General features: G+C 31.9%; 1 protein-coding gene across 3 annotated transcripts; it reads left to right on the top strand.

Moving 5' to 3' along the window:
* Positions 1-3091: 3091 nt before the first annotated feature.
* Positions 3092-14965, top strand: LOC114419897 (protein CLT1, chloroplastic-like). Of its 3 annotated transcripts, none has more exons than XR_003668320.1 (10): positions 3092-3697; positions 7501-7646; positions 8279-8316; positions 10244-10359; positions 11047-11146; positions 11231-11266; positions 11677-11727; positions 11804-11941; positions 13382-13507; positions 14578-14965. XR_003668320.1 is itself a non-coding variant. In XM_028385702.1 (10 exons), exons 1-10 carry the CDS (start codon positions 3315-3317, stop codon positions 14736-14738), a joined length of 1230 nt encoding a protein of 409 aa, XP_028241503.1. In that variant the 5' UTR covers positions 3094-3314; the 3' UTR covers positions 14739-14965. The 3 variants fall into 3 exon arrangements, 2 of the variants coding, with proteins under 2 accessions (XP_028241503.1, XP_028241502.1); XM_028385702.1 differs by having other exon boundaries at positions 3094-3697; positions 11047-11081; XM_028385701.1 differs by having other exon boundaries at positions 3096-3697; positions 11818-11941.
* Positions 14966-15002: the final 37 nt, after the last annotated feature.

Genomic DNA, 15002 nt, shown 5'->3' with positions numbered 1-15002 from the left:
GAACTAAAAATATTGATGATGAACACCATGCAATAGTTGTGGTGGAGTCTGAGCGAGCGAGGAATCATTCAAGGAGACATGATGGCCCAAGAGGAAGATCAAAATCGCAATCACGTCCACAACGAGATATAAGTAACATATAATGTTACTATTGTGGTGAGAATGGTCATGTACAAGTGAAGATCAAACAAATGAAGGAGAACTTGAAGAAATTAAGAGATATGAAGATGCTGTGTTTTTGGAAACAAACGATGAGGTTGCTAAAACAAAATGGGTGATAAATTCTGCTGCCTCAAAGCATATTTGTAGAAATCAAGAGATATTTAAAACTTTGAAAACCGATGGAGAATTCAACTATTTCAAGTTAGAGAATGGTGGAAAAATGAAGGTTGAAGGCATAGGGAGCGTCAGGATGAAGCTCCATGATGGAGTTATTCGAACTTTCTCAAATGTGAAGTTTGTACCTTCTGTTGTTGTCAATATGATTTCTATGAGGGAGATGACATCACAAGGGTACAAGTATGTTGGTTCAAAGTGGGGATGCAAGGTGTACAAGATGAGAAATTTAGTATTGTGAGGACTGAAAAATAAAGGTAAGCTTTCAAGTGAAGAAGAAAGTGAAGTTTTCTAATGTTTTAGAAGTGTTGGGAGATACTTCTGTTGGAGGGAGAGTTTGTTTACTTTCAAATTGATCAAAGGATATTTCTTTTTTGGCTTGAGAGGGAGAATTGTAGAGTTTCAAGCCAAAAGATAATATGCATGCATATTGGGAATTGAATTTTTATCATTAAGGTTTAGGTGGCTTAAATGCAAAGTGAAAGATTGCATTTTACTAGATAAAGTTTATTTGAATGGATACATTGGAAGTTGTTTTTGTTTCAACTTCCAAGAAAACTTATTTATTGTAGTTGGTGACTATCTTCACTATAAATATAGAAGACAATTAATGGAGAAACAACACATGAAGAGAGAGTGTGTGAGAAGAGAGGTTGTGAAACAAAGTCACTTTGTTGAGAGAAAAGTGTCTTTGTGTGAGAGTGTTATCATTTCTTGTAATCATTGAGTGGGGTACTCGGGTTTGTAGAGTGATACACTATTTGGGGTGGATTACACTCTTGTAGTCATTTATGTGATAGGGAAATATTTTGAGACGGTTCTGTGGACGTAGGCAAGAGGTGCTGAACCATGCTAAATTCTTGTGTTTCTTATTTTTCCTATGATGTAATCTTTGTTATGTTCTCATTATCCTCTATGGGTATGGATAATTTTATTTGAGGGAGTGTTGATTACACAACACTTAATAACAAAATTTCTAACATATATATGCTAACCAAATAATCTATATAACCAAGGTTATGAATAAATTAATTTGTATAAAAAGATGTCAAATATTGTACACCATTTTCTCGTTTTTACCTGATTAAAATTTTCCAACGAAATTAAGAGTGCTTCTAAATTTTTTGAACGAAGGTTATTGCATGTAGCATTGTGCAACAAATTCAATCTCTGGAAATTAAAAGCTTATGAGTCTCTATATCTTTTTCATCTTTCTGTCTCTTTTTTGTTTGACGATATTATGTGTTAGAGATTTGATTTACAGCTTTGGCTGGGATTCCAAAAGATACATCTTCATCATCCTCCAATCTCATTATAAGGGGAATAAACGGTGTTGAAAACTCATTTTGATTAAAACTCATTACTAAAAATTTGATGAAAATAAGAGTCACGATGTAAATGTCCATTGTTAGTTGTAGAAACTGTGTGGAAAATATTATTTGATTATAGGACGAAAGAGGAAAATAAGGTATTTTATTATTAATTCAGCATTTACTTTTTTACAACATACATGCACTTATTTATTTATTTGTGTAAGTTTGCAGAAAATGTGCAAAAGAAATATTGAAAATAGATCTATGCTCACAATGAATCATATTGATGGATATAAAAAAAATCAAAAGAAAAATGGCAAAAAGATCATAAGTAGTTACAAATATGTAAACTTTAGTGAATTTTTTTTGTTAAATTGATAAGAAACATTTTTTATGTTTTTTTTTTATATTTTTCATTTCTTTCTAGTGTGGTAGCACTAGAAAGAGTAATCTTAATTGTTAATTAAGTAGCATATTTATGTTTGGTCTAAATCTTATTCCTTTGAGTTTGAAACCTCACCCCACGACATCTTTTGTTATGCATAATTGGGTTTTCTACCATTGTGAAAAACTATTCCAGACATAGAAATTTATATTGTGCTCCTCTCTTAAATCCAAAACTCTTTGCAACATTTTCTTGTTTCATGAAAACTCAAAAATCATCAAGAATGAGTGGATAGTCAAAGGATTTTTTGGATGGAAAAAGAAGCTTTGGTGGAAAAAAAAAAAGTTGTAACTTTCCATCATGTCAAAGACATTAAGTTGTTTTATTAAGGGACTTATTTGTGTGGGATGCCAATCATGATTTTGTGGTTTGTGTTGAATTGTTTTTCTTTTTACAAAGAGGTATGCCTTGTAGCATCTCATTATTACAAACAGGTTTAATAACCATGGGCTAGAAGACTACCTTGATGTTGCTCACAATAGGCTAGAAGACTTGTTGTCTCAATGTTGAAATGTTACTAAATAAGTCCCTCAATAAACAACTTAATATTATTAACATTATTGAAAATTATAACTTATTATTAAACAGATCCTTTTTCGAAATACAAATAACTCCCATTTTAAAAACATCAAACAACATAAAAGAGTAAAACAATTAATATAATAATTAAGAGACAAGATTCAATGAAAAAAAAATATAAAGATAACTATAAAAAGTTTTTTATAACATTAAAAAAATATCAAAATAATTCATCTATATTTCTATAATAAATTAATCTTGTTAACTCCATATTTTGACAATCTTTTGAAATGACAAATTAATCATCACATATCACATTAATCCTAACTTTAGAGTTCACAAATGAACCTAACGATTTTATACTTTTAGGAAAAACAATATTTTCGTATTTTCAGGACTCAAATGTTACCCTTAATTATCAAATTGGATATTTACCGTATTGGAGTATTTTGTTCTATTTTATTCCACCTTTCATTTTAAGAATCCTACAGCACACCACCACCAACCTTGGTTTTACAAAACCAAACAGCTAACCGCGTTGCGTCACGCACACAACGTTTCCGTTTTATACTGCTTCTCTCTGTTTCGCTTTTCACCTTCGCACCAACGTGACTAATGTGACTCACACAGTCCCTTCCACTCCCGTTCTCTCTACTCTTTCTTTCTCTACACTTCCAATTCTCAAATTGCGTCACGCAACCATGACGTCACTCTGCCGGCGCATCCCCATCGCCGGAACCGGCCAACTCTGCCTCCGTTGCGCTCCGAGGACCGCTGCGATTGGCGCGGTCCGCTACGGCTACTTGCCTAAGTGGCCGACAATCGCGCTGCGACTGCCTCCGCCGGCTAAATGCGGCGGCGCGTGGGAGAGATCAGGCGAGAAGAAGGTGGTGGCGCCTCGCCCGCGCTCGGTGGGGAGATTCGCGGCGGAGAGTGGCCGGGAAAGCGGGAATCGGTTGGCGGAGGTGATGCTCGCCGCCGCTGTGACGGTGGTGATGGGCGCCGGAAACAGAGTACTGTACAAGCTCGCGTTGGTTCCGCTGAGGAACTATCCGTTCTTCCTTGCTCAGCTTGCGACTTTCGGGTACTTCATTTTTTTTTTTGTTCAAATGTTTTTGCCTCTTTTTTTGTTCTGGTTGAATTGATGAATCCGGTGCTTAACTCTTGTTTTAATTAGGCGTGCGGTGTTGAATATCTTTATTTTTTGACGAGTGTGTTGAATATTTATTTGGTGTGTGTTTTTTTTTCCTCCAAGAATATATTTGATGTCAATTTAATGTAACTCAAATTTATAATTGTGAAACAACTCATTCAATGTTTGTCTATTGAGTGACACTAGTACAATTTTATTATTAATTTAATGTTACTTTTAAATTTTAACTGTGAAACAAACAGCTTCAATCTTGTTTTTGTTTATTGAGTAAAACAATATTATTATTATTAGGTTAAATTGGTTTTTTATTATTCTAATTTATTTTTGGATTCAATTTGATATTTTAGTTTTTTTTATTTAATTCCTTAATTTTTTAAATTGATTTAATTTGATCCTTCCGTCTAAATGTGAAAAATTACAATTTGTGACGATTTAAAATTGTTATTAATTAATTTTAAATCGCTACAAAATATATATATATATATATATATATATATATATATATATATATTTTAAAAAATGAATCAATTTTAAAAATTAAAAAATCAAATTGAATAAAAAATAATTAAATGATCAAATTAAATTAATTTTAAAAATTATATGACTAAATTAAACAAAAATAAATTAGAAAACTAAATTAAACTTAATAATAAATTAAAAAATTAATTTAACCTTATTATTATTGTTGGAGAATTATTATTATTGTTATTTCTAGTTTCTAGTGGAAAGATGAGTAAAACATTATTATTATTATTATTTTCTAGTGGAAAGACTTAGTTCATTTTTTTGGGGTAATATCACAAGTGAGAATTAAAAATTTAGGAAGAGAGAAATGTTGAGTGCATGTTTGATTTATTCAAAGGTATTATTCTAAAGTGAAAAAGAGTACTGTATTTTTCAGTATGATAAAAAACGAAATGATTTCTTAGGGCAGCTGGTGCTTACGCTCTTTAGACTAGAGTTAGGGGGGCCAAAGGACACGGATGAGTATTTTATTTATTTTATTGATTAGTGTACTTGTTATATTTGTTTCTCCATAAGGTTGGTCAAATATAAAAATGTTGTATTTTTCAGTATGATAAAAAACGAAATGATTTCTCCCCAGAATTCTTTCATATGGTGGGGCACTTTAAAAAAAGAATGGATAAGTTGTTAAAAAAGAAAATTATAACACATTATAAGGAGGTTCAAACTTCTTTTATTGTAAAATTCTTATATTTTATACTGGTACATTGTAAAACTAAAAAAAAGAAATAAACTAATAAGAAAAATAAATAGAATAAAATCAAAAAATGAAATATAAAAATTTGAAATATTCATATTTCAAATTAAATATTAAATACTAAAAATCTGGTGAGTAAACAATTCTCTCTTTAGTGTCTCCACGCAGAGTCTTACCCGTAGATACTCTTATTCGAGATATGGAATTGGGATTCTGTTTCGAGACATCGTCATTGAGAGATGCTAACTCCATTATTTAGAGGATTATGGAGACGCTTGTTATTTTGAGTTCATATTTAATATTCAGAGTTTGTATAGATAAAAGTAATTTTGTGAAAGGTTTAGGACACTTACTTTACTTTTATTTCGTTGGATTTATAATGAAACACAAACATAATATTTCTAACTTCAATTTAAACATGGACACATGTACATACAAAAGATAAAATAGGAAAAAATTGTACAAACCAAAATGGGTAAATTTTTACAGATTGTAAATATAAATTATAAATTCTTATTATATAAAGGAGATATTAACTTTTAATGTACATATTTTTTTACCTATCTGCTACTGATTTTGGAGTAGTGTTAAACTAATTGTTCTCATTTTTCTATTTTATTAAGAAATAATAAAAATGTGAAAAGACACGACGTTACGTGTTTTTTCTATTACTACTACTTATTATTATTATTATTATTTTGTTTTTGGGGTTGTGGTTTATGCATTGTTTCGCAAATATCAATTTGATGGGTCCTCCCCAAATCTTTTCGTGTGGGTCCAACCATTATCTGACGATGTTTATGGTTCACCAGTCACCACCTCTGTCATTATTTTCTATTTTGGGTGAATCTTCTTAATTTTGAGGAGTCAGTTTTAGTTTCGAGTGCCGAATATTTGCTAGAATAGGGAATTTGATGGTGTAATCGGTCGGGTAAGAATTCGGAGTAATTCTGTAATTTCATTTGTTTGATAGTAGAAGTGTAACGAGCAACAACTTTGTGATAACATTCTTTTTGTGATATTGAAATTTGAAGTGTAGTAAACCAAGATGAGTGTCCATGGAAAATCGACTTTTTGAGAATTTATTATAATTGATGGAAGGATTTTCCTGTAAGAAAGTGGCCACTTAATTTTCTTAAACTGCTTTTTTTATACATTTTAAAACTGCCTATGATACACATGCATATGGTGCCTTGCACGGATATTTAATTTATATTTTGCAATCTATAATTTTTTATTTTATTTTATTATGACTTATATTTATATATATAAATATTTAAAAATAGATAAAAGAATTTTAAATATAAATAGCATAATAATTTGTACCTTGTAAGTGTGATAAGGTCCTAATTAATAAATTTTATATATTTTATTATATTTCTAAATTATTTTTTTAATTTAAAAAAATATATATTAGTATATATATATATATATATATATATATATATATATAATATTTAAATATGTATATATGCATTCAAGTAAATATATATTCACACTGGCTTATATCTAGGGGTGAGTATGACCCACTTTAGTTCGCAATCTCGACCCATATGAAATTGATTTGGATGGTAGATCCCTTGTATTTTTTAAATAGGTTTGTGTTACATTTAAGGTTGTTCCGACCCAGTTTTTATCTAATATACTCTTAAAAAATATATTTTTTTTAAATAATTGTGCATTAATAATTTTTTGTTTGATATTTAATATTTTGTATATCATGATATTATATTCATAATAAATTTTTTTATTTTAATACATATATATTATAAAATATACCTTAATTTAAGTTTTGTACTTTTTTATATAATGTTAAAACTAGTATTTGCATCTAAAAATTGGGTGGATCTGATGATGTCCCACATATTAAGTCTTAATATGAAATTTTGCAAAAAAAATTCAATTTAATAATGAATTTTAAAAAAATATTATTGAGTAGTATAATTTGATTCCTCGTCATATATAATATATAACATATATAAGAATAGATTACTCTTTAGTAAGATGTGTAAATATTATTAATTTTATTTTTACTATAATTTATTTTGCTACAGAAATTTATTATAATTATTTTTATAAATTGTTAATTTTTTTTAATAATGATCCCGGTCACTACCAATGATGTGACATCTAGATCTACCCATGTCACATGTGACATGTCATGTTAGATACATGTACCTAGAGTTTGATTTTGTTCTGATTTGTGTTTTTTTCCATTTCCTCCACCTACAGACCAAAAAAAAAGAGTTTGGACTTTGGAGATACCAGGATTAAAAATTATTTTATCCTAATATTTATATTTCTGCAACTTCTTTTTTTTATTTAATTTATTTTGCAATAACCTGAAACCAACCAATCCTATATGTTTGAGAAGAAGTTGCTTTCATTTTTTACTCTGATGAATGGCATAAAACGCAGTCTGTCTGCAAGAGTTTTGTCCTCTCCCATTTGGAGGTTGTAATGTTTAAAAGAGTTAATTCAACTAACTCTAGGGATATTTTCTTTCTTTCAGATACGTAATTGTATACTTCTCTATTCTGTATATACGGTACCGTGCGGGCATTGTCACTGATGAGATGTTATCAGTGCCAAAAACTCCATTTCTAGTTGTTGGTCTCTTGGAGGCTCTGGGTGCTGCCACAGGAATGGCTGCAGGAGGTAATGTTTGTCCTAAATTTATTTATTTTGTTTGTTTCATGTCAAATACTTCTGGCTTCTCCATATAATCAAAATGCCCCTATGCTACATTTTCTGGTTGTTTTGTAATCAATCTTCTGTCAATTACATCAAATTTCATATATAAAGTAGAAGAATTATTAAGACCAAGAAAAAGAAGAGAAAAGAAAAACAACTGTAGAAATATTGATAATTACCATTTATTTTATAGAGTGAATGAAAGTATACTACAACTCCAGTTAGTAGGATATATTAAATATTATGATCTTTAACAACAGAATTTTTCACAGTAATGACAATGCATAGCTTAAAATACATAAATATACCTCCACTAAATTTGTTTAAAATGCAAATGCTTTATGGGGTTTAGTTTTACCAATATTAATTAGCTTTTCTGGACGAATTGAGCATATTTGTTAATATTAGATGTGATATATTTTTATGATTCTTGTTTTCATTTTTATCCTCATTTTATGTTTTAACCTTCCATATCTTGGAAATATTGTTGGAGATAGGAAGATAATAATATCATTGGGTTGTACAATTTTGGTTGGTTTGTAAAAATGTTCATGTCTGAATTTCATTTAATTGTTTGTTCCCTCTGTTAATATCAGCAATGCTATCCGGAGCATCAATTCCAATTTTGTCTCAGGTAAAAACCATCAGCAGTCAATGCTCTTTGCCATTTGCTAAATTCTGTTACTTCTGCATTCACATTGTAGTGCTATAATGAAATATATAAATTTCAGAATTATTCAGACTTTCAATGTGATCGAAAAAGAATTGAAAAGGTAAATGTAAGTATTCCTTAGTAAATTTTTCTATATGATATGTTCATAGAAGTTGACCATCAAGTACTTGGCACCTAAAGAAGCATGACCCATTCCCTTGGATATGTCCTGCTTGATGGCTGTGTTGGAAATAATTCAAGTCCCACATCGACTAACAATACAATCATATTAGACTTTATAATATGAGAGGCCTAACTCAACTCCAAAAGCTAGCTCAAGGGGTGAGGGTTGTCCCTCACTTATAAAGTCTAATATGGTTGTATTGTTAGCCAATGTGGGACTTGGACCGGACACCAATTCATGAGGAAGCATTTCCTTCGAGGCTGGAGCGTGAAGTCGTACAATTAACAATATTCTTCTTTGGCTCAATGGTTGGGCCGGTTGCAATATTAGGGGAGTTGGGCCCGAATGGAACTAGACCAGGAGTTTGAGCCATTAGGAGTAGTGTATTGAGACACAAAATGGTGGACCACGTATGGGTTTGGGCCATCATCTAAGAAATCATAAGTCTGAATATGAGGAGTATGTAATTTAGCAAATGGAAATTGTGTCTCATCGAAAATGACATGACGACTTATAATTATTTTCCCAGAAGATAAGTCATAGCATTTATAACCACGGTGATTCGAAGGATATCCCAAAAAACCACTTGGAGTAGAGCGGGGTTGAAGTTTATTTATGGTAGTGGAAGGAAATAGAGGATAACATAAACACCCAAAAATCCGAAGATGAGAATAAGTCGGATCCTTATGATAAAGAACCCTAAGAGGAGATTTATAGTTTAATAACTTATGAGGAAGAATATTGAGAAGGTAAGTTGCCATTTGCAAGGCATGATGCCAAAAGGAAGGAGGTAATGACGCATGGGCAAGTGAAGTACGAACAATATTGTTAATTGTACGAATTGTCCTTTCGGCTTTCCCATTTTGAGGAGAAGTATGAGGACAAGACAATCGGAAAAAAATACCATTCACTTTACAAAAATCCCAAAAAGGCTTATTATCAAACTCTTTACCATTATCACATTGTATATTCTTTACTTCCCGTTCGAATTGAGTTCGGATGAAAGTTCTAAAATTTATGAATGTGGAATAAGCATCTGATTTGTTTGACAAAGGAAAAGTCCACAAAAATTTAGAATAATCATCTAACAACAAGATATAATATCGGTGCTCTGAGGAACTCAAAACAGGTGATGTCCAAAGATCAATGTGAACAATATCAAATGGCATAAGAGTATGAGAATGTGACAAAACAAAAGGCAACTTAATATGTTTTCCAAGAGAACATGAATGACAAATACGAGAATCTCTAATTTGATTACATTCAATAAATTTATTCTTCCTAAGAGAATGCAAGATAGATACTCCCGGGTGTCCCAACCGCTCATGCCAAAGAGAAGGAGCTAAGGCAGTTCAGAACTAGCTCTGATACCATCTCAGAGTGTATAATATGAGAGGCCTAACTCAACCCTAAAAGCTAGCTCAAGGGGTGAGGGTTGTCCCTCACTTGTAAAGTCTAATATGGTTGTATTGTTAGCCGATGTGGGACTTGGATTATTTCCAACAGGCTGGTCAGATGTCCTGAGTGTAAAACAATTCCCTTGAAAACATGGTAACAGAATGTAACCATCCTGATCTGACCTGTCGAAATTGGTTAAAATTAAAAATTTGTTGTATGTACCTCATTTACTATACATCTATTAGCTCATCTATTTGCAACTTGCATTGTTTTATGGTAAAAAGCAAACTAAAGGTGGATAGTCAACTTAACCTAATTCTCTTGCAGGCTTTTCTGGTGTGGCAAATTCTCCTCTCATATTTTTTTCTTGGGAGGCGATATAAAGTCAACCAACTAGTTGGATGCTCTCTTGTGGCAATTGGTGTAATTCTTACTGTAGCAAGGTCAGCCTATGTTAATTTTTGTAGATGCTAGGTTATGTTGGCTCATATTTTGAGTGTTAACACGAACACTGCACTCTTGAACCATATACCTGTAGGCAAAATAACATGGTCTACAATGATATTGACCAGGAATCGACAAATAAATCTGAATGGTCATAAACATTTTGACACAATTATTAGTTGCTTATGTTTTTGTTTGGTGAAATTGATTCACATGTTTTCATCACTTATATGACTGTTCAGCATTACATGTTAATTCTTCCTCTCTCTCTGCCTTGATTTAACATGTGAGTTTAAGGGGATGCAGATTAGAAAAGTAAAAACCTACTTAATGATTTCAAATTTTATTGACAGATTTCTTGCTGAACATCAAAGTCAAACTTTTGGTATAAATGTTAAATCCTTAAGTGATTCCATAAGTTCATTCACTCATATAGTTTTTAAAACAAAGTCTGCAAAGAATTTTTTTTTAGTATTGTAATTTATAGTTATAGAATATCCCGCTTATGCTTAGTGTAAAATTTTTTAATAAATTTTGTTCTTTTGAAATTAGAACATTGACATAACAGCTTATAACATCACAAGCATATGTTGCAATTTTGTAATGTAGGTATGGCATGTACAAACTATGTAAACTGTGTTTATGCTTGAGGCTTTCTGATTTTACACCTTGTTTACTTAATGTAGTGGATCTGGTGCTGGGCATTCATTGAAGGAAGCTGGTATATTTTGGAGTCTTTTAATGATAGTTTCATTTTTATTCCAAGCAGCTGATACTGTTCTGAAGGTGGTTTATTTTAAAGATTGCTGCATATTCCGAGATTTTAAATTATTTCTCTATTGTGACTCATGGCCTTTTAATACTTTGTAGGAAGTAATCTTTTTGGACGCAACTCAAAAACTGAAGGTGTGTACAGTGATGAATTCTTTTAATTCATTTCATATATCATGTAAATTATGACTTTGGAAATGGAAGCTCATAGCATAGGGACATTTGAGACTAATGAAGTGACTGCACTTCTGGTGCTCTTGGTAACATAACACAATGTCACTAAATTGAAGTAGACTTTAGAACCTTCACAAAAATATTGCAAATTATTGGCTGCATTTTTTAAAGCTTCATACAAGTCAGAAGCCACCTTCTATACTCATGTATGATAGACTAATATTTATTGTCAAGTTAAATTAAATGTTTTTTATCATTCAAGGTTCTAAAGTGAAAAAACATCCTTTATTGTATGGTTGTTGCTAATTATTGTAGTTTTCACTTTCTTGTATGGCAATATACTAATCAATATTCAATGTTTTCTGAAACAGGGAGGTTCTTTGGATATGTTTGTTGTCAATTCCTTCGGATCTGCATTCCAGGTACACTGCAATTGTCATGAAATTTGCATCTTTTGAATTACAATGTAAATAAAATGGATGCCTAATTGCATGACAGTATGCTTACTGCAGGCACTATTCATTTGCCTTCTCCTCCCCTTCTTATCAAAATTATGGGGCATCCCCTTTGGACAACTACCAAACTATCTTAAAGATGGTGCTGCCTGCTTTCTGAATGTTGGTACTCTGTCAAGAGGTAAGCAGCTGTATTTTCTTTCCCATATTGTCGTTTCTGACAGAAGGCGATATCTAAAAATTGTCTTTTGTTATCAAATGTGTTATAGCTTAGAGTTAAATTGATCAATGATATTTATGACCTAGATCTACCTCAAGGCAAGATTATTTTACATTTAAAATGGCTGAATGAGAACCATATCCTGTTTCATGAGCAAACCCCAAATAGGAAAATAAAATAAAAATAGAAATCTTACTGAGCCAAAAAGTTAGTTTTCATTCATATATTTTAGTATTTTGGTTTTCATCATTTTTGCAGCTGTTATTAAATGTGAAATTCTAAAGATGGAATACACTATACAAAATCTAGAGTTGCGGTAGCATGCATGCACTTTGCAGATGTTGTGGTCCTTGTGGGAGAATGGTGAGAGAGAATAAATGGTAAATTAGAGTGGTGGAGAGAATCTATGAACTTACATGGTTTCTATTTAAGTAGATGTAAGACAAAGTTCATGGAATGTAAGTTCAGCGTGCTGACATTGGGTTGGAGTTGTAAATGGAGAATTGGAGATTATACAATACCACAAGTTGCACAATTTAGGTATTCTGGATCCATCTTACAAAGTAACATGGAGGAGTGGTTCAAGTGTAATTTGTGATCAAAATGTGTTGCTCAATCTTCAAAGGAAAATTTTATTGCACAGTTGTAAGATCAACAATGCTTTATTGTACAAAAAGTTGGGCTGTAAAATGATAACAAGCAAAAGATGAGTGTTGCGAAAATGAGAATGTTGCAATGGATGAGTAGACAAACAAGAACAAGATCGGGAATGAATGTATTACACGAAAAGTAGGAGTAGCACATATTAAGGAAAGATGGTTGGATTGCACCTAAGATGGCATGGCCGTGTGAGAAGAAGGCATAGAAAAGCCCAAATAATTTAAAAGATTAAAAGAATTATATCTAAATGGATTTTCCAAAGATTGCTTTTGATAGAACATAATGGCATCATTTGATCCATGTAGCAAAATCCACCTGGAGGGAAAAAGGCTTCTGTTGTTCTTGGAAGATCTACATAAACACTATTTCAAATTCTTTTTTTCCCCTTTGCTTTTTGTTTCAATTTTTCTTTTTCCAAAAGTTCCACTACTTTTCAACCTAATTCATAGAAAGTCTGGCAGCTTTGGAATGTAATTTATGTGAACTGGTTGGGTTAATTCCAATTCTGACTACTAACACAAGAAAAGATTTGGCATGTATGACAGGGTTTCATCATTATCAAAACTTGAATGCTGACAGTGGTAGTTAATTAAATAAAATGTTAACTCTATTCATATAATTTATGGACATTGTAAACTGCTCTTGGGCAGGTTGGTTTTAAATTCAAATTTTCTTTTTTTGCAATTCTTGTTATAAATTGTTTGTTGCAGAAAGTAATTTTGCATTGGATTTGGTTTGCAGCATGTGATGGAGCTCCCCTGCTGCCCTTGTTGTTTGTTATTGTCAACATGGGCTTCAATATCTCATTGCTTCATCTTCTCAAGATCTCTTCGGCCGTTGTCTCTTGTCTAGCCTCCACATTTTCAGGTATTTGATTTGCTTCTTTCAGAGTATAAAGTGAATAATAGTAATGTCTCAGCGGAGGAAAGTGAACAACTGCGATCCATTACAATTAGGAAATCATGGGGAAACATATTGTAATTTTGGAAAATGAACAACTGTAACCCATTGCAATTTTGCAAGAAGGAATGGTTAATAGTTACCCAAAGCCTAGCTCAATTAACCATTCCTGTACGTGTCAGTAAACAAGTTCTAAAACAGAAACTTTAGCCTCTTTAGGTGGCTTCTAAACTCAGTTCACTTTTGTGCATGCAAACTTAATATTGAAACTATTCTCATAGTTGCATTTTTCTTCATCCCTGATAGTAAGAATAGATCTAGTTAGTAAAAAATAATAATAGGTTGGTTCAGGGCTATCATTTTCCATCAGCTCTTTTGTCTACCATTTCACACAAGGTGTAGTCTGACTGGCCTAGTAAAACTAACCTAATTCATATCAGAAGTTAGAATATCTAATCTTTATTGCATCATCACTTATCAGTGTTATTTAAAATCCCGTGTTTAATTAATGGTATAATTTTAGGTCTTAGTTTATTAATTACACTATTCAGTGGTGTCATTACCAGAGTTAATCACAAGTTTTAGCTAGGATGCATTTGGCCAAACAACATAGTTTAGTGTCATTTCAGTAATTTTTTTCACATGAGGACTTAATGCTATAAATTTGACCTTAAAACTTACTGGAATACCGAGTAAGCTAAAAAGAGCTTATGGAAGTCAATTTTTTTCATAGCTCAAATAAGTTCCCCGTGATAGACTTATCAAAGACTTCACTATATTGGCTTGAGTGAGGCTGAAAGTTAAGCTAAACGGTCCGTGAGCTGATAGCCATTTTTCTTGTTTTTCTGTCTTACAGATTTTTTTTAAATGTTGCAGAAAATCTTGACGCCTCGCTATTGAATGAAAATTTGTGCTAAATATGAAAGTGTTTTTTTTTTTCTTTCTTTCCATTTTTTGCAATTTTACAATCTATTATAAATTCTTGCTAATTGAAAATTCTGAGCTAAATCCAATTGATTCCATTCGGCTTGTGGCAGTCCCAATAGCAATCTATGTGTTCACGCTGCCATTGCCATACCTCGGTGTTGCCTCTTCTCTTCCAACAGGCTTTGTTGCAGGAGCCATCATTCTCATCATAGGATTACTCATATATGCATGGACCCCTTCAAATGGTTCCTCCACTGCATCCATCACCTAGAGAAGCTTGGAGCATTTGAATCTCAATATCTGCACCATTGTAAGTCCAAAAGGATAGGTTGCACCAACCCTCATTACAGCAAATGGTACAACCAATGAATAACTCAGGTCCACTCTTTCGTGATTGATGATGATCACAAGATGGAGAAATGAAAATGATATGTACTCTTTCTTTTAATAAAGTGCTAGTCCAATGAGAAAAAGAAAACGGAAAGTGAAATTCTCCTAGGCTTGCTCGAGTAAATATGAAAGCATATAGGTCTTT

Source organism: Glycine soja, chromosome 7 (genome assembly GCF_004193775.1).
Source record: "Glycine soja cultivar W05 chromosome 7, ASM419377v2, whole genome shotgun sequence".
NCBI classification, from domain to species: Eukaryota; Viridiplantae; Streptophyta; class Magnoliopsida; order Fabales; family Fabaceae; genus Glycine; species Glycine soja.
This window is presented reverse-complemented; position numbering and strand designations above follow the sequence as displayed.